The sequence below is a fragment of the Cinclus cinclus genome, chromosome 29 (assembly GCF_963662255.1).
Source record: "Cinclus cinclus chromosome 29, bCinCin1.1, whole genome shotgun sequence".
Taxonomy (NCBI): Eukaryota; Metazoa; Chordata; class Aves; order Passeriformes; family Cinclidae; genus Cinclus; species Cinclus cinclus.
In genome coordinates this window covers 2,576,232-2,595,494 of record NC_085074.1, presented here as the reverse complement: position 1 = coordinate 2,595,494, position 19,263 = coordinate 2,576,232, and the positions used below count along the sequence as shown (strand labels likewise).

The 19,263-nt window shown below is 43.5% G+C and overlaps 1 protein-coding gene across 5 annotated transcripts in view; it reads right to left on the bottom strand.

Annotated features, from left to right (window-relative positions):
* EBF2 (EBF transcription factor 2) overlaps nucleotides 1-19,263 on the bottom strand; it is a 128,079-nt gene that overhangs the window by 22,752 nt on the left and 86,064 nt on the right. For all 5 annotated transcript variants that reach the window (XM_062510773.1, XM_062510774.1, XM_062510776.1 and 2 more), the window contains one exon: nucleotides 10,186-10,267. In XM_062510773.1, the coding sequence (XP_062366757.1) occupies nucleotides 10,186-10,267 (82 nt within the window). The remainder of the gene's footprint in view (nucleotides 1-10,185; nucleotides 10,268-19,263) is intronic.

The window sequence follows — 19,263 nt, the reverse complement described above, 5'->3', positions numbered from 1 at the left end:
AACTGATTTCCTCATTCCCATTAGGGTGGGGTGTGACTCCATCCAAAGGGAACGTTTCCCGCATGACATAGCTGAGCCCACTCAGATGCACTTCATTATTTTCCCTTAAACAATGGAAATAAATTTTAGTCTCTCACTGGCCAGCCCAGAGCACGCTGTGGCGAAGGGGAATAGGCCTGAATTATTCCAGTGTCTGAAATATTTACAACAAGTGTTTAAATTGCAACCAAATGTAAATATAAAAGTGTGTCGTGTATATACAGTTGCAGTATGGAATAGAGACTTCTCTGAGCTCACTTCCACGAGTGGGATCAATACACATCCACACGATCCCAGGAAGAGAGAACAGAGGAAGGCCTCAAGTGTTCACACATAGAATAGAACAGTGGAATGACCTGAGTGGAAAAGGCACTCACTGGGATCATCCAGTCACCCCAAAATCCCACCCTGGGCATCCCTGGCAGTGCTGTCCGAACACTCCTGGAGCTCTGGCAGATTCTGGCTCCAGCACCCTCTGGATTTCCCAACATCCAGCCTTTCCCTGCTCTCCAGCCTAACCCTCCCTGCACAGCTCCAGCTGCTCCCTGTGTCCTGTCACTGTCCCAGAGCAGAGGTCAGTGTTGGAATCACCGTTTGGGTTGTGCACAACACAAGACCCACATTTTGGTAGGAGATGTAGAGACTCCCACAGCAAGGGCAGAATAATGGCAAGAACCAGTCCAGGAGACAAGTGCTGAGCATCCCCTGCTCCCTGAGCCAGCAGGAATGGAAGATGCACTTCCAGACCTCTCTCCATGTGTGGTTCCATTTTTATCCTCCTCTCCCATCCATGACAGGAGGGCCAGAGCCACTTGGCCTGTCAAAGCTGGGACCCAGGGCGAATAAACAGCAGTCTCGTGGACAGGGCGAGATGCAAAGTTCAGATCTTGAGCAGGACATTCTCAAAGCTTGAGACCTTTTCTTCTGTAACCTGAATTTCAGCAGAGACCTTTGTCATTGCTCCACCACCCAACTGCTCAGCCGTGGAGTGGAGAAAGGACACGTGCAGTCATGGACATCCAAATGACTGAACTTCTTCACTTTGCCCCAGCCATTCCCTCTTGCCAGATGGAGATCACAATACAATTATTTTATTCTGGAGGTTAAAAACCAATGTTTTATGGATAAAAGGAGGAGGAATGTGCATTCCACCATGGTCTCTAACTCCCAGGCCCTTCCCTTTCACAAGCCAACTGCTTTCCCCCAGTGAGTATTTCCTGGGTCACAAAGGGTGACCCTTTCCATCTGGAATCAATCAGTCAACTCCTGACAACTTCCTGAAACACCTCACTCCATTTCCTGTTCTCTCCCCCTTCCCTCTTTCCCCCTGGTTTGCTTCACTCTTCAAAACTGCAGGCCACAGCAGCTTAATGTTAGAGGGTCAGACACAGTTAGACTCCAAAACACTACACAAGAACACCTTTGACCTTCAAAAATCTTTACATCTTAGCTAAACAAATCAAGGTCAACATTTCTTACCATTACCTTGTTAACCATTTCTATGCACTTTTGCCAATCCCCTCCTGAACACGTATTTATCAACAACACTTGTTCTCCCAACATTGTAAAATAGTCCAAGCCCTTTTTAAAAACCCCTGTATTTAGTGCTGATGAAAGGTGATGTTCAAAATTCCCTGGAGGTTTAAATTCTGACTTTTGCCCACAGGGCTGGCAAATGGTTCTGGTGAGGTTTTCTTTTGCTGCCCTGATGCCACCACTTGTGTACGATAATTTGGTTTCTTTGCCTACGCGCAGTGGATGATCTTTTATCTAACATCATTTCTTAATGCAAAATTTGATCCAAAGGGAATGATCTGAGGACAACAAAATAGGTCAGGTAGACCATAGATTAGGGCCAAATTTTGGGCACAGACAGCATAAAAAGGCAAGATTTTGTGCTGGACCAAACTGTCACCTCTGCTGGGGTTTCAGAGGACAGCAAGCAAGAAAGAAACAAAGAGGTCAATGTGTTATTCCTTCATCCTCCCAAACACAGATCCCACCTCCCTCAGAACTCTGGGGGAATTACAGGATTCGAAGCTGTTTTCACACTCCTTGAGGTTCTCCCTGCCAATCTACAAAGGTCTTCTTATCAGCTGAGAGGCCATGGCCGTGAAGCAGTGATTCCCCAGCAGACCTGGAGAAATGCCGGAGCTGGATCTCCACATTATTTTTGTTTCCCAGGTGGATTTCTGTAATGCAATCCTCGCTCAGAACCCACGGGGAGGGTTCACCTCCCGTGACATCCAGCCAAAGTGTCTTTAGCACATTAAACTCAGCTTCCCTGAGCTGCAGTGCCCCTCCTTCACCTCCCTGCACAGCTCAGGGGCTTGGGTTTCTTTACAAACCTTCACCTGGCTACTACAAATTTCCCTCCCCCACCTATGTTATATCAGTATTTTTATATTCTGAAGTGCGCTGCTCTTCAAATCACAGATATGCAAATCCATTCAGATCCCCAGATATAAAAGCTGTATCAGTCACAGACACCTATTTAGACATATGGTACAAACATTCCAGGCATACAGGCATTTACTTACATATAACATATCTCATCACTGCCTAAGTGATCTCTCTCAAAAAAATTCCTGTTGCCATTCCAAGTGTGGAAAAAATTCTTTATGACATTGTACATCTGGAAACAATATTGAATTCCTGATGCACTTTCCCTTATACTCTCTAGTCACAGCACTGTGTTGTTTGAACTTAAAAAAAACCCTGCTATGAGGAGTTAAAAAATATAATAATAATAATAATAATAATAGTAATAGTAATTTCCAGCTGAGTGGAAGGAAATATGGAAGGGCAGGCCTCATCCTGCTGCCTGGACTTGGACAGGGCTCCCATTGATGTCAACAGGAATTTTGGTTGAGGGAGTAACACAGGAGGAGAGCCTGGATAGAGTGGGTTTGCTTCAGCTGGATTAGGAATAAGATAAACAATGTGAAAAATGCCAGCAGCCTCACTCAGCTCAAAACTTCCATGGAATTCTTTGGGAAATCCTGTCCAGGACCCTGAGCCTGCAAACTGAGCATTTTCACCCCAGGGAATCCAAAGGACCTTGGGACACAGGTTGGACACCACTCCTGGGTCACTGACACCTTGTCTCCTGCTGTTGCCCACAGCCAAACCATGGAGCTGCTTTCATAAAATCATTTGCAACCATTTCCACCTTCTGCCTTTGACACCCATCTTGTTTTAAAGCCTGATGATGAGGGAATTTATGGCTTACAGCCTGAATTTATTCCTAGTCAGTTTATACTTAACATTTGCTTTAAAATCATTATTTCCCTTCCTGACCTACGTGAGGGTAATGTCAGAGAGCAGCTCCATCCCTCCTCAGTGCAAGTATTTGAGCCAAGCCCTTGTCCAGCCCCTGCCCCCTTAATGTCCCATTCCTGCATCTGTTCCAATGTCATTTTGCTCTCTTTTGTCTGTAGTTTATCCAGTGTATTGTACCCAAAGAAGAAATCAGAGGGGCCCAGTGCAACAAATGCCCCTCCTTTCTGCTGGCAGTGTAAGACAGCGTGGATCTCATCTGCCATTTGTTTTTAATGGATGAGACATCACTCTGGGAACTTTCTTTCCCCGTGGATATTTGGCCTTTAGATCTGAGCACATTAAACTTCTTGAGTACTTTTTCTCTTGCAATTGAGTCAGTCCTTCCCTTAGTCACAGAGAATCTAAAACAACATCACCTTTTGTTGGATCAGTCAGTACCAGATGAAGAAATCCGCCCCCTGCAGTAACAGGCCCAGCCCTGCTGACACCAGCTGCATTTCTTTTGCAATTTATACCTGGGAAATGAGTGCCCTATAATGATTATTCCATGTAGAGTTCACCTCTCCCATATCCTATGGATAATCCCTATCCATATCCTAGCCTGACCACAGGAGTCTCTGGCACAGTTCCCCACCAGCCTGGACAGGATTCCCATTTAGGGCACTTATGTTTTATCCTTGCCATCTCTTTTGCTCCCTACATCCTACATTCCTAACTCCCAGTATCATCCCCTCCTCTTAATCATTTTCCATTTCCCTGAGTGACACAGACCCCTCAGAGCTGGGGATTAGAGCGAGCTGGGTGAAATCCCAGCCCCAGCCAGCTTTGCTCACATGTTTGATGATGAACTGATCCAACCACTCCGAGGTCAGGAGGAAAACCTCCCCAGGGATGCACCTTGTTATTTTTCCTTTCTCTTCCTCCCTAGAGCATCTAGAGGAGGGGGGTTGTACCTGCCAGCAAACACTCCATGTCATGTTTTCTGCTGAAAACACAGGGCAATTACTGACCTTTCTGGTTTTGCTCCTCAAAAAGGACATTGGTTCAAAGCTGACCACTGTTAGTGCCCATTTCTGCTGCCCCCTACCCCTCCCTGGCACTGCAGGACCTGTTCAATCACTGTGCTCCTGGAGGAAGCAGAATTCCCAACCAGCAGGAGCCTAATGCGTGAGCACCAGGTCTCAGCTGAAGCATTTCAGCTGAGGAGCCTCATCTTAATTCCACAGAATTATTGTTCCCCTTTACACACCGGTCATTATCACTAAATATCATTGGGCTTCAATCAAGTTCTGCAGGAGAATTCCTCATTAAATTGAGGGCATCGTTTTTATTTTATTTTATTTTTTTATCTTAAGTTCCATTCCTGGGAGAATCCCTCACTGAGAACACAGCTCTGCTTAACAGCACCTATGTAAACTCAATTTGCAGAGGAGCTGAACTCAAACCCTGTGTTTCAATAGGTGATTTTAGGAGGATTTTTGCCTCAGTTTTCCACCCACCGGCTTTATTTGGAAATATTTTAATTGATAAATAGCCAATATCTGCTTCAGTTAAACTCACAAGGACATATTGCTTGATCTCTGTGGGTTTTGGGCAGCCATCAAATAACTATGAAAGTATTCCTTAGTTCTAGAAATATCCCTTTCCTTTAGTTCTAGAAAGATTCTCTTTCCCTGCTTTGGCCACTGACAGACACTGAAGTAGTGATTCACAATAAAATCATGTTACTACAGGAGAAAAAACCCCACTAAAATAGTGATCACCCATTCCTTAACTTCTGATGTAAAACGTGGTTTTCAACAGCACAAAATCATTGCATTTGGTTAAAAGAAAAAAGGAAAGCAAGAGAATTTCATTATATTTTTGGAGCTCTACTTAATATCAAAGCAAATTTCTAATAGTCAACGGGACCACAAAGCAGCTGGTGCTGCTCTCCAAACTAAAGAATTACAATAAAAATACCACAACACTTCAGGCATCTGGAGCTGCATTAAATTTACAATGCAGTGTTAATGTAACCTTTCCTCCCCTTCCTCTGCCCACTCCTTTTTTTTTTTTTTTAATGATACACGTGAATCCTAACATTTAATTTATCTTAATATATTACCAGTATAATATGAAATATCTGAATCTTGTAACGGCTCTGGAAGTGAGGCTGGGGCCAGGCTTGGACACTGGATCCCAGAGCCTTGGAACTTTGGGGTTGAGCCAAACCAAGCCCAAACTGTGCAGCTTCACACCCATCTCTAATCAGAAGCATTAGCTTGACACTTTTCCAGTCATGAGTAACCATCTCTCTGTGCTGCAAAACTCAGTAGGATGCATTGTAAGGAATTATTTCCACATCTTTTTTTTTTTTTTTTTTTTTTTTTTTTTTTTTTTTATGTTTTGTGTCTCATCAACAAAGCCTCAGGTTTGGGCACCATGAAAGAGCAGAAATGGTGTTGGATGAGACCCTTTCAGGGCCAGGTTTCAGTAGTGATTTAAATGAGAGCTTTGATAGAAGAACCCTCTCTGCTGTTTTCTTTAACAATCACAGAAGAAAAAGAGTATTTTGACGTCTCCTGGAGATTTGACAAGCACTACTCCATTGAAAATGGAAATATTTGGTTCTGCAGAAGAACACAGACAGGAATTAAAACACATTTAGATGAGCTTTGCTGCAGAATTCTGTTTGCATAAGGGAAGTGAAGTGCTTGGAAATATCTGGAAGAGGAGGGAGACTTAATAACAACAGCTGTACAAATAATTTATTGGGGAAAAACCAGCAGAGGTCTTAGATATGGCCCAAGACTGAAACATAATGAATTAAATTGTGAAATGAATAAACCACTCGACTGCACTGTGTTTTTTGACCCTGCTTTTACTCTGCTCACAAGTTCCTGCACTGGCAGGATGCAAAACTATTCCTTCAAACCTAACAGACAACTCTGCACATTCATCCCTATGCCTGGTGAACATATTAACAATTAAAATGAAAACTAACAAAGTGTGCAAACAGACCACTAATATTTTAAAGCGATTTTTTTCCCCCCCCACTTTTGACTTTCAGGGTTGCTGACAGACCATGTCCAACAAACAGCAGGCAAAAAGAATTCATCAACATTTTAAAACAGAAAACTCAACGAACACACACACACAAAAATCAACCAGAAATAAAATAAGTGTCCAGAATTCAGTGGATGTTCAGGAACACTCCTAACTTTGCTTTTGTTCAGAGAAGTGATGCTGTTATCCTTAGAAACAAGGGGGCAGACAGAAAACAAGCTGTCTTTGCCTATCGTCCTCACTGTTCATCATGGCTAATTTGCTTTGGAACACCGAGCTTTTTTATTCCCAAGGTGTCAAATTTTAGCAATTTGAGCCACTGTTTTTATCTTTTTTTTATTTTTTTTTTTTTATCCACACTGACCTCTGCAGCCCAGAATAAAGCTCAGCAACCCACGTGTCCAGCTTTGAAAGAGCCTGAATGAAGATCTTGGTCTCACTCAAAACCACAAGAATTCTGCAATTTGTCTCAAAGGTTTCAGTTCTGTAACTCTGAGAAAATGTTGACATTTTTGGGGGGGGGGATTGACAAAAAAGTAAACTGAATTTAGTGGTTTTAAAACCTGATCTTGATTAATTTGGGGGCCTGAACAGAATTCTCTCGCTGAGACTCAAAGGGGATGAACTCCCATGGACTGAAAGTGCAGGAGGAGTTGAAGTTATCCCAGAGAAACAGAACCCTGCAGTTTCACTTGGCTCTGTTTTCCCAGCTTGGCATGTTCAGAGGCAGAAAACCCAGCTGAGGAGTCCATCCCAGCTCATTCTCCTCCATAAAATGCTGATTTTGGTCCAGAGATGAAAAGCAAAGCCAGGCTCTGTCCCATACGAGAGCTGCCAGGTGGATGGGCTGAGGAATGGAGGAATTCCATCCCCATCCACGTGATCCTGCAGGACTGGGTCCATTTTCCCTCTCTGAGGTTTCCCTGGACATCTGAGGTTGTTGGGCTTTGTCACATCCCAGTTTGGGTGAGGTGACACCAAGAATAATGCTGAGACCACTGAGAGATTTCTGTCCCCAACCCCCCACCCCAAAAAAAAAAAAAAAAAAACAAGTTAGATCCAAACTCCTCCTGCAGCTCAGCATCTGATGGAAATCAAGGATTTGAGGATTTTTTGGGAGTAGCCAGCACGGATTTGAAACCAGAGCTGAATTTCTCAATATTCCAGTGTGTGTTTGGGTCCAGAATTTCTCTTTCAGCAGTTACAGCCAATATTCTGAATACTGGGGCAGTCCCCAGGTGTTAATCAGGAGAGCCCTGGGCACAATGTTTTACAAACTCAGAACAAAACCCCCCAAAAATGAGAATATTTATGTCTCCTGATGTTCCACAATCAGCTCTCCTCGCTGGCTCCAAGAGCCAACAAGATGTGTTTACATGCTCTAAAAGAGGTTTTTTCTTGCTTTCCAGATTTTTTTAGCACTCTTGGCAGATGATAACTAATTGCTGCTTTTTTTTCTTTGTGGAAATTGCCAGTTGAAAAAAAGGAAAACTCAGTATAAATTCCCTAAAAATGAGCACCTCTTTTTTCTTTGTGTCTTATCATCTCTAAAAAACACAGAGTGAAGAAGTCACTGCAGCCTCTTTAAACTACTCGTGAAAAAAATTAGGTTGGTCAGGAATTTTTCTTTATTTTTTTTCTTCACGCTCCAAACAAAAATCTAATAAATCTCTTTTTTAAAAAAATTTCTGCCTGCATTTCTTTGATTTTTCTGAGCTTTCAAAAGCTTTTGTTTTGCAGGATTTCTCGTAAAAGTTGAAACTTTTTTAATTATTAAGTTTTTCATTGCTAGAAGAAGCGGAAGAAAAATAAAAATCACTTTTTCTATGAGAACACATTTTGATGGAAAGTCTGAAGCAACTCAGTAAACTCCTGTGGAGTTTTAACTCCATTTATAAATGAGGAAACTGATGCAAGTGAAACACAAAACATGAAATATGAAGCAATGGAGCATCAAGTGCCAAACCTATGGATGTCAAGGGTCTACAGGAAAACCACCCATCCCTCAGTGAGCTAAAATCCAATTTTTATTAGAGATGTGACACAGCACAAGGCACAATAAGAAGGAGAACAAGCGGCATTTTCAGTGGTGGTGCTGGGTTCCACCAGGGAATTTTGGCGGTTCTGGCTGGCAGAGAACTCATGGACTCGCTCCAAGGCTCTGCTGGACCAAGACCCCAGAGTTTCACCGAGGGAAGAAACCCCATTTGGGATCAGAGATGAAAAGAGAGGGACAGTGGCTCAAAGATCACCCAGAAAATCTGGGGTACAGCCCAACGGCCCGATTCCATCTCCCAGAGTCACTCCCAGCCCACTTTCCTCCTTTGCCAGTGACCTGACATCACACGCAGCCTGTCAGAGCTGCACCATTCCCTGGCCACTCCACCAGGGCTCAGCTCCGGGTGAAACCCCCTCATTTATTACCCAGAGCTGCCCAAATGGGATGGCACGGGAGCGGCGCCTGCCTCTGCTGTCCCCACTGCCACCACAGCTCCTCTGCTGTCCCCACTGCCACCAGAGCTCCTCTTGTGTCTGTCCCCACTGCCACCAGAGCTCCTGTGCTATCCCCACTGCCACCACAGCTCCTCTTGTGTCTGTCCCCACTGCCACCACAGCTCCTCTTGTGTCTGTCCCCACTGCCACCAGAGCTCCTGTGCTATCCCCACTGCCACCACAGCTCCTCTGCTGTCCCCACTGCCACCACAGCTCCTCTTGTGTCTGTCCCCACTGCCACCAGAGCTCCTCTGCTGTCCCCACTGCCACCAGAGCTCCTGTGCTGTCCCCACTGCCACCACAGCTCCTCTGCTGTCCCCACTGCCACCAGAGCTCCTCTTGTGTCTGTCCCCACTGCCACCAGAGCTCCTCTGCTGTCCCCACTGCCACCACAGCTCCTCTTGTGTCTGTCCCCACTGCCACCAGAGCTCCTGTGCTGTCCCCACTGCCACCACAGCTCCTCTTGTGTCTGTCCCCACTGCCACCACAGCTCCTCTGCTGTCCCCACTGCCACCACAGCTCCTCTGCTGTCCCCACTGCCACCAGAGCTCCTCTTGTGTCTGTCCCCACTGCCACCAGAGCTCCTCTGCTGTCCCCACTGCCACCACAGCTCCTCTGCTGTCCCCACTGCCACCAGAGCTCCTGTGCTGTCTGTGTGAGCTGGAACTCACAATCCAGAGGCTGATTTCACTGAAAGCAGCTGGGTCAAGGTCCCACGGTGGAGGGGGGGGGGGCTTTTTGCTTTTGCTGTGAGATCTTAAAGTGCCCATCACTGTTTGGGCGTCTTGGTTTGTTGCTGGTTTTATTTATTTATTTATTTGTTTGTTTGTTTATTTATTTAATTAATTATTTTAAAGAAGCTAAAGGGAGGATGTGAGAGTGTTAGAAAGCAAAAAAAAAAAAAAAAAAAAAACAGGGAAAGAGGTAGGAAATGAGGAGGTTGCTTGTGTAGCACGTACAGAGCTACTTTGAAAAATTCTGAGGCATCTAAATATCACAAGCACGATCCCTGCTGTGGGCAGCTGTACGTGCGAGTGCTTTGCCCGAGGGTGTCAAATCAAATATCCACTGCTGGTTGGTACAGTACAGCACTTCCCCCTGGGGATTCAGGGTGGAGAAAGAGGGAAAGGGAAAAAAAAAATTTAAAAAGGGGAAAAAAAGGGTTTAAACACAACAAATGGAAAAAAAAACTTTAACACTGTCTGATATGGCTTTTTGGAGATTGTCATCATGTTTATTAGGAGCAATGTGGGAGAGAGGAGATGGGAAAGGAAAAGAAGAACAAAGGCAGACAGGTTAATGCTGAGCCTTGTAAGAACTTACCTGGAACCGTCTCATATCTCTTGGGTTTCCTGCTGTTTTCAAGCAATTCTGATTGCACTTGAGAAAAAATTTTAGGAAGAATCTGGAAAGATAAAGAACCATGTCACTTCTACTAACCACAGCAAAAGGTGTTGTTGTATTTTGGTTTAAAATGAAGTGATTTGCAGGAGAGTGGGTCTTACAGGACTACAAGAATTTCTCAAAACAAACAAACCAAACTCCAATAAACAGAATTTACAAAAGTAAAGTGTATGAAGTATAACCAGTGTGACTGAAATCCACCTTGGTGCGAGCGAACGCTTGCTCTGATCTGCACCCACTCCCTCTCCGCAGGCTCGACCACACAATTTTCATCTCCCCCTCACATTCGGGGTCTGTCTTTGGCTGTCTGGAGGGAATTTCCATGAAACAATGCAGAAGGATAACGGCACTGTGGAAACCACAAAACCAACAGGGCAACTCCGAGGCAGATAAGCCTCGGAACCACTCGGAATGTATGAAAAACCCAGGGGCAAACACAGATCAGAGAAGAATCTGAGGAGGTTTCATCCCGATGATGGTGGGGGGTTTTTTGGTTTTTTTTTTTTTTTGTTTTCTGATGAAGATTCCGCTGGCTAAAGGAGCAGAACTGCCAAAAGCCCAGGTTATTCCTACCTAGATTTTGGGGGAGGATAAGGAAAAGAGGATCTCAAGTGGAACATGACAGCTCACGCTGTCCGAGCAGATAAACCCATTAATATCCCACAAAGTTCTCGTGCCAATTATTTTTGCCCTGTCACATACAGCCATCTTCATATGGTTTATTATTCTGTGGAGTTTAGCTTGTCATGCACCCAAGGTGAACCTCCTGCCTGTTTAGTGACTCACCCAACACTGCTTGGAGATTTTAGAGTTCTGAAATATTAAGCAGGATTTTTATTTTTTATTTTTTTTTCCATAAGCTATTTCCACCAAATTTTATCTCACGTCCAAGGAGGAAAGGATTCACCCCTTTGTTTTCTGATTGAATCTGGACATTTCAGAGGTAAAGAAACTGTGTGAAAAGCTACAGTTGCTGGATTAAAAACAAAACAAACAAGTCTTCAAAATCCAGGCATAAGCAAGAAAAATTTTGGCATCCTCTGCTGCAAGTGAAATTATTCTCTGTGATTCTTTCTGTTTGTATTTGTCACACAAGATGGCTTGAACCGCAACAATTATAATTAAAAAAATAAATCAAAGACTTTGAGATAGATTTAGAAGGGAAAAGAGTCACATGCAAGAAAAAATAAATAGTTGAAGAATTGATTTCGAATACAAAGGACAAGTTATTTATTTATTTCTCTGCTGAGTGCTTTCCTTAAAAAAAAAAAAAAAAAAAGAAAGAAAAAAAATCTGCTTTTGCAGTAAGTTAAAGTCCCAGGTGAGCCAGGCCTATTTCCCTTTCTGTTACTATGACAACGATTTTTTACCGCAGTCCCTAAGTCCCTTCAGAACTCACACATTCATGCCTTGAATTAGAACTTTAAAGGAGAAAGATGGATATTTCCTGGGTTTACCAACAACACCCTCCAAACCAGCCCCTGCACAAGACAATAACACAGAAATCTGCTCTCCCTTGTTAGTGCCACTTTCTCTGCACTGCTCCCACCACGAGATTTCTCCTCCATCTGCCCCAAAATAAAAAGAGAAAGACACGGGTTGGATCCATTTTTATGTTGCTTGAACAAACAAAACCCCTCCAAAAACCTCACCCACAAAAAAAAAAAAAAAAAATTAAAAAAAAAAATAAAAATCCCAGATTGTGCCACGTGAAACCACTGCCACAAAATCCACCCTGCCAGGGACCCTTATCAATTAAAATCTCTTGGGTTTTTACTATTTCCTTAAATCTCTCGCAAAAATATTAGGTATTTTAAAAAATGTTTATTTTCTCGAGGTGAAAATGCTATTTTCTCCGTGTTTCCTTCTCATTTCAGATCTCCTTTCAGCAGGACATCGAGGCTCAGCAGGAAAGAGGTGTCAGTGCTCAGCTCTCAGAGGGTAACTTCTCCCTGTGCTCCTCTGTGACTTCCAAACCAAAATTCCTACAGAATTTCATGCCTTGGGAGCAGCACTGAATATATTTTATTAAATAAGTCCCGTCGAGTCCATGCTAAAACCTGCGGCCTCTTTTATACGAAAGATTTGGTGAGATTTTATCCATAAAAAACTTTTTCAGAAGGAAAAATCCCCTGCACGCCGGCACCTTTGGAGAGTCACAGGATGATGTGAGGAGCAAATGTTACCCACAAACACTCTTTTTATCCTTCCTTCTTCTTAGAGATATAAAAAAAGAATGTTTGTAGACATATAAACAGCTTATAGGAGATGAAAGGAAAGGAAAGGAAAGGAAAGGAAAGGAAAGGAAAGGAAAGGAAAGGAAAGGAAAGGAAAGGAAAGGAAAGGAAAGGAAAGGAAAGGAAAGGAAAGGAAAGGAAAGGAAAGGAAAGGAAAGGAAAGGAAAGGAAAGGAAAGGAAAGGAAAGGAAAGGAAAGGAAAGGAAAGGAAAGGAAAGGAAAGGAAAGGAAAGGAAAGGAAAGGAAAGGAAAGGAAAGGAAAGGAAAGGAAAGGAAAGGAAAGGAAAGGAAAGGAAAGGAAAGGAAAGGAAAGGAAAGGAAAGGAAAGGAAAGGAAAGGAAAGGAAAGGAAAGGAAAGGAAAGGAAAACTCCAGAACAGAACCAATCTGTAAAATGAACCAAGGCAAGGAACTTTTATGTGAAAATCAATGAGCTGCTGGGGATCATTCTGCAGGAAAACCACAACAAGAAATCCACAAGTTGTTACTTGTAAGGAAATAGAAAACAAATTAAGCAGGGAAATGGCCAGCTTCTTTTTAAATTTTTGTAATGCTTGAATTCATTTTGATTGAGACGAGGAAAAATTATCAACGTGAACCAAAGAATGAAGGAAATGAGCAGGGAAAGGTGGCTCGGAGAGAAGTTGCTGTGTCAGCTGGGCTGATTTTTGGGAAGGGCACAGATCCTGGGGACTGTGAGTGACACAACCCCTAAAAGGCAGACACAGAGGCAAAAATTCCAAATGTACATTTGACTGCATCCACGAGCAAACTCTGCAACACGGCGTGGCAAGGAACAAAAATCCCCTTTTATTTTCTGCTGAAAAATCAGGGTTCAGACCCCCAGCAAACACAAACCAACAGCACACTCGAAAATGAATTGATTCCAATTAAATCCGGGCTGATTTGTGCTGAGGGGGGCAATGGGCATTAAAAAAAAAAAAAGAAAAGAAAACCACAGAAAAACAAAATTTCCCTTCTCCCTGAGCTGCCGCAGCGCTGAACGTTCCCAATCCTCCCCGAGTGCTCTGCACCAAACACATCCAAACCCCCGGAGCCTCCGGGTCTTTAACCCCAGACATTTGGGGGATCCCTCTGAGGTGTCCTAGAGGTGCCTTGACTTTCTGGAATTGCTGAACAGCTCAAAATGCTTCTTGAAGAGATCACAAACTTGCCTCGCACACTTCAGAAGGTGCTGGGTTTGCTTTTAGTTAGGCAGAATTCACATTTATTTTCCTAACATGTTGGAGATCACTGGATGTGCTGCACTACGACAATTTCCCTCCTATCACCCCAAAACTTAGATTTAATTTCATTTAGCTGCACACACAGGGATTTATATATGCTTTTTTTTTTTTTTCTCCAGAAAGAACCACATCTTTCTTTTTCTCTTTTTCAGAGTTCCTCCAGCCAAATTTGAGCTGCGAGTGGGCACCTGCATGAAGGATTTGTTAGGCTGTTATATATACATATATACACACATATATGTGTGTGTGTATATATATATATATATATATATATATTGAAGAGGTTGCATCTGGGAAAGGCATTAATATTTATCGCAGAATTAGAATCAAAATGACTTGGGGGGAGCAAAGAGGAGGGAAGGTTTAGCACTAAATGAAGCTGATTTAGGGGCAACAAGAGAATTGCGGAAAGATTTTATTAATTTCTTTAAGTGAGACACTTTAGCCAGTTTCTTGGCCTTAACCTAGATATAAATAAAAATAATAATGATTTTTAAAAACAGGATCATTAAAAAATCAGCTGATTTTGCTGTTTCTTGGCCATTCTTTGGCCTTGCTAAGGAGACAGAATTAGGTGGGAGTTTAGCAGGGGGTTCTGGCTCCAGCCAAGCAAAGGGACCTTGGCCCATCCTCTCAATATCTTCAGGGTGGTGGAGGAAAATCTGAACACATTTCCATAACTGCCCCTGAAAACTCAGCCATTGCTCTAGAAATGCTGACTGACTTTATGCACAGACATGAAATTAATTAAGATCTAAGTCCAGATTTCTGTTCCTGTTCCTCACTGGGTACAGACTGATGCATTTAAGAGGTCTCCAAAATGCCACCTTAAATCTGCCTCCCTTTTCAAAGCTGTTTTAAAAGTTACTGCTCCTCCTGCTGGGAGTTCCCACCGAGCCCAGGAGTTGAAATGAGTGTCCCTTTTCCACTTCATGCCAAGCCAGCTGTGTTATCTCGGGTATTTTTTTAGTAAATCCTTGGTGGGGAAGCAGCGGGAGAGCTCCTGGCACAGCTCAGGGTGCACAGGGCTCTCCATGGACGTGGAGAAAGGGTGAGGGCAAATCAAGCCAGGTCTTGCACTACTTAAACTGTTCCCAAAGCAGTTTTTGACCCACAGCCCCATCTTAGCCACGTCCAAATTATCAGGTTCTGGACCTGGCTAGAACAGGAACCTGGGTTCCACACCTCTGAGGATGTTTATCCACCTCAGATGAGTGAGAAGAATCAAACTGACCTTAATTAAATCCTGCTGGAGTCAAAAAAACCTTCCTGGTGACTGCAGCAGGACTAGGCACAAGCCCTGAAGTCCCACATGTAGTGGAAGGTGCAATATAAAATATTAAAAAAACAATTAATTTTTTTTTTCCCCCATTCACCTTTTATGCTTCATTAAAATAGAGGTACAGAATCAAGAGGTCCAACGTTGCTCTATATTGGGAACAGCTTCTGGATGCACCTAAAATTCTGGATACACCTAAAAATTCTCCCTTGTAAAAAAATAATTCTGATTTTTGGGTTGCTGTGGAATTTAGACTTGTGGTCTCGGTCATTTTTTAGCATGAGAACACCCCTGCCATCTAGGATAATTCTGATCATGCTTACCAGCAAATCCTGTGATCCCAAAATCTAATGAAAATATAAAGATACGGGGCAATTCTCCTTAAATAATTCAGTGCTTCCAAAAAAGCCACAAAGAAAACAAAGGAAAAAAAAAAAAAAACCAACAACCCAGACATTGTTATTGCACCAGTTAAACAGTATTAAATTTAAATACTCTGTGAACTGCAGAAGTGTTATTACTGCAGTGAGGGCCTGACTCCAGGTCCTCCCTCAGGTCACCGTGTGTGTCTTGGCGTGGCCAGCTCTGAGATAAGTGTGGCAAGTAACCCAGTGCCCCACACAGCTCCGAATTCCTCCCTTTCAAAGGGCCACACGTGAAGGTGGCTGCTTCAAATCGATTTATTGCTTTTATTTGATATCACCATCGTGATTTTAATGAATCTCACAGCAGAAGAGTTCTTTGTAATGTGAATATTTATCTCTGGAGTGATTTCGATCCATTATGTCAGGGTGTGTTATTAGGGAGCTGATGAGAATATTTCCCATTTTTTTTGCAGCAGTTACAGGCAGTGTGGGATCAGGCAGGGCACAAAGGCACTTTAAATGAACATACACCTTGCACTGTGTGAGAAATGAGTGGGGTTATTGCACCGAGCCACGGCATTTCCACGATACTCCACAAACAGCAGCTAATTAATCTTCACAAAACTCCTGTGCATAAAGTGTGAACCCAGTTTAACAAACGTGAAAACCAACATATGTAGGTCAGGAGAGTTTTCTGAGTCTGTCAGAGATTCTCTGGGAGAGAAGGGAGCAGGAGTCAGAGGATGAGATCCCAAGCCTAGGCCAGAAGAGCAGCTGGATGCTCATTTGTCACTTGGGGTATTTTAAAAAAGAATACAGAATATAGAAAGAATAGAAAGCTGCACAAAAAAAAAGCCAACCAACCACCCAGCCAAAAAAAAACCCAACAAAAACCACAACTAAAAACACACACACAAACCCCAAACAAAACAAACAAACAAACCAAAAAGCAGATTAACACCATGCCTGTTATCCTACCCCCGACAAAATCCTCATTTCCTGATGGGAAAAACCAGAAACTTCACCATCCTCTTGCCTTGATTCAAAGTAATTTCTTCAGTCTGCTTAGGCTTTTTTTTCCTAAGTGACTTTTCTTGCAGTCACTCACACCAATTTAGATTTTAGGTTTAAAGTTTTAAGTTTTGATGTGGGGACATTATTTAGGGCCCAATCCCTGAAATGCCACCTGGGGGAAGGCAGAAGTGTCTGATTGCCTCTGGCCCCGAGTTCAAAAAAACGAGTTGGATCTAGGTGTGAAAAAGGAACAAAACCAGGGTTAGGGAATCAGCTGAGGGAGCCCAAGAGATCTGAGCAACTTAAAAACCAACCTTAAAACTACAGCATGGCAGAACCCATTGTAAAACTGCCTCTAATTATGATTTTTTTTTTTTTTTTGCCGTGCCGAGATGTCCTGCTCACACTTGGGTAGGTAATTAAAGAAGTGGATTAAAGAAAATATATGGGGTGAAAACGTCCTGTATTTCAGAGGGACCAAGAGAGAACACTGCACACAAGACCACAGCAATGGATCCATGTCCAGCTCCCAGTCCTCTCCCTCAGCCACAGAACAATTCCTCCTCAAATATCCCATCTCTCTGCAACCTGGAACGACATATTTCTCTCCACCCTTTATCTAGTGGGTTTGTTTAAAAAAACAAAAAAACAAAAAAAAAAAACCAAAAAAAAAGCCCCTTAGTTTCAAGCCAATAATAACTGAATGTAAACCTGCAATGCGCCACCCAACCTCCAAATGTGCCAGGAAAATTGGTATTTGTTTTCTGTGGGTTTTCCAAATATTTTGCAATTTTCATCTCTGAAGCAGATTGTGTCCCCCCTCGTTCAGAGCAGGGACGCACCCACAGCTGCAATTCTCACTCTTTGGGGCAAATAAATGCTTCTTCTGCTGCAAAATGATCCCATTTTCAAGAAACAAGGGCTGGGGGAGAGTGCCCTGCCAGGTACCCAGGCACTCATTTCTCAGTGCTCAATGTATTTATTTCCCATGGCCACATTTGCTAAGGGGACAAAAACCAAAATCTCCAAGGAAAACCTCCTTGTTTGTGCACTCTGATGAGAACCTGACACCATTAATGAAAATAATAATTGAACTCTATGGGCTCAAATTGAAAATGAAACACAACACTAACAGTGTTTGTAATTGCAATTGTTCTCCAAAAAGTCTTTGGAGGACTCTTTGCAATTTGAGCAGTTTCCCCTTTATCCTTTGGGCTTTCCCCTTTCCTCCCACACCAAAACTTTCCACTAACTTCCAAGACAATAGGTAAAAGCTTATTTATCCTGTAAGACCCGTATTATTCATGCCATTTGGCACGGGCCCAAATGCCAGAGCATAATCAAAAGTCAATAGGCAGGGAGGTAATAGAGGAGAGGATTGGGCTGCCGGGCTCTTTAACGGGACTTTCGATAATATTCCCTGGTTTATTATGGTGTCTGTGGGCTCCAACTGTGCTGGGCACAGCCCAGTCACGTTGTGAAATTGTTCTCGGGGAAAGGAGGCACAAAGGACAGCAGGGAGGAAAGGATTTTGTGCATCTCAGGGTCGGGGAAGTTGAGGCACAGAGAAATTCAGTCCTGCCCCATTGCACAGAGCCTGCTTTTCCAGGCACCAGCCACATCCCACTCTGGCTTGGGATTTTACTGGTTCTTTCTAATAGTGACACACATTTCACAGAACTCGTTGCCTCCACACACAACACCCAGCAGGGTTTGGAAAACACGGCCAAATTCTTGTTCTTCACACTCCTGTCAGCCTCAGCAGCGCACGCAGGATTTGAGCTGGGCTGTGCCACCAAGCACAGGCCCAAGGATGCTCTGCAGTCCTGCTAAAACCCACTCGTTTTTGGTACCCCCTCATCCTCCCAGCTCCTCACAGACACAAATTTATCCCCAGATCTACTTTGCAGACCCTGCAGATCCCAGAAAGGCTGACGCAGGTGCTGCATGAGCACAGACTCCAATCCCCACTGATTTTCATTTTCCATACCGAGAGAAAGCTGCAATTCCTTTCTCTTGCGGCTCTTGCTTCCTCCCAGCCCATCTCTCTCCAGAACCTCAGTCTGCTGAGCCATGCTAGGCTGAGCAGTGAGCACCACTTTCAGCAGTGGCCTCTCTCTGCTGGCTCTGCTGCTTTTTACTGCTTCTGCCAGATGGCAGAGCCCGGCACACAAAAACTCCCGACCCTGCACTTCACGCCCAACTTGGAAATAACTTCCCAACCGCTCCAGGAGACCACAGAGCTGCGCTGATGTGAACACTGGGGATGGAACCGAGGTTAGGCTCCCATTTTACACCTGCCAGGGTGGATATCGCTCAGCTCAGAGCTCCCAGTCCTTTCTGAGGGGATCTGTCCCCAAACCACGTTTGTGTGCAATAAACGTGCTTTCATTTGCTAAAGAGGCAGATTTGCATGGCAGCAGCTCGGGATCCAGGCACGTTCTGCCTCCTCCCTCCTCCGGGGCTCTTCGGAGGGTAGATCTGCACCTATTGTACTTCTGGGTCCAGGCACAGATGACCTTGAATCCGAACACTGGTGTAACATTATATTCCTATGACAGATTTATGGATTGGCAGATAGGGGTGCATTCAGCACATTCCTTCCCTAAGACAGGACAGCATCCAATGTTTGTTAGCATCATTAAACTAAAACTGACTTTTCACCTGCTCCCATACCATATGCAGCTGCAAATTTTTAAATTAAACTATGAAGCCATGCATAAATTTACATATATTACAGACTAGCCTCTCCATTTAACATGCAAATGTACTCCAATGTTTCAGAACACCTTCTGTCGCTAATTAATTTGCTGAATTATAATTAGACTAATCCTGCATAATTAATAAGCACAGATT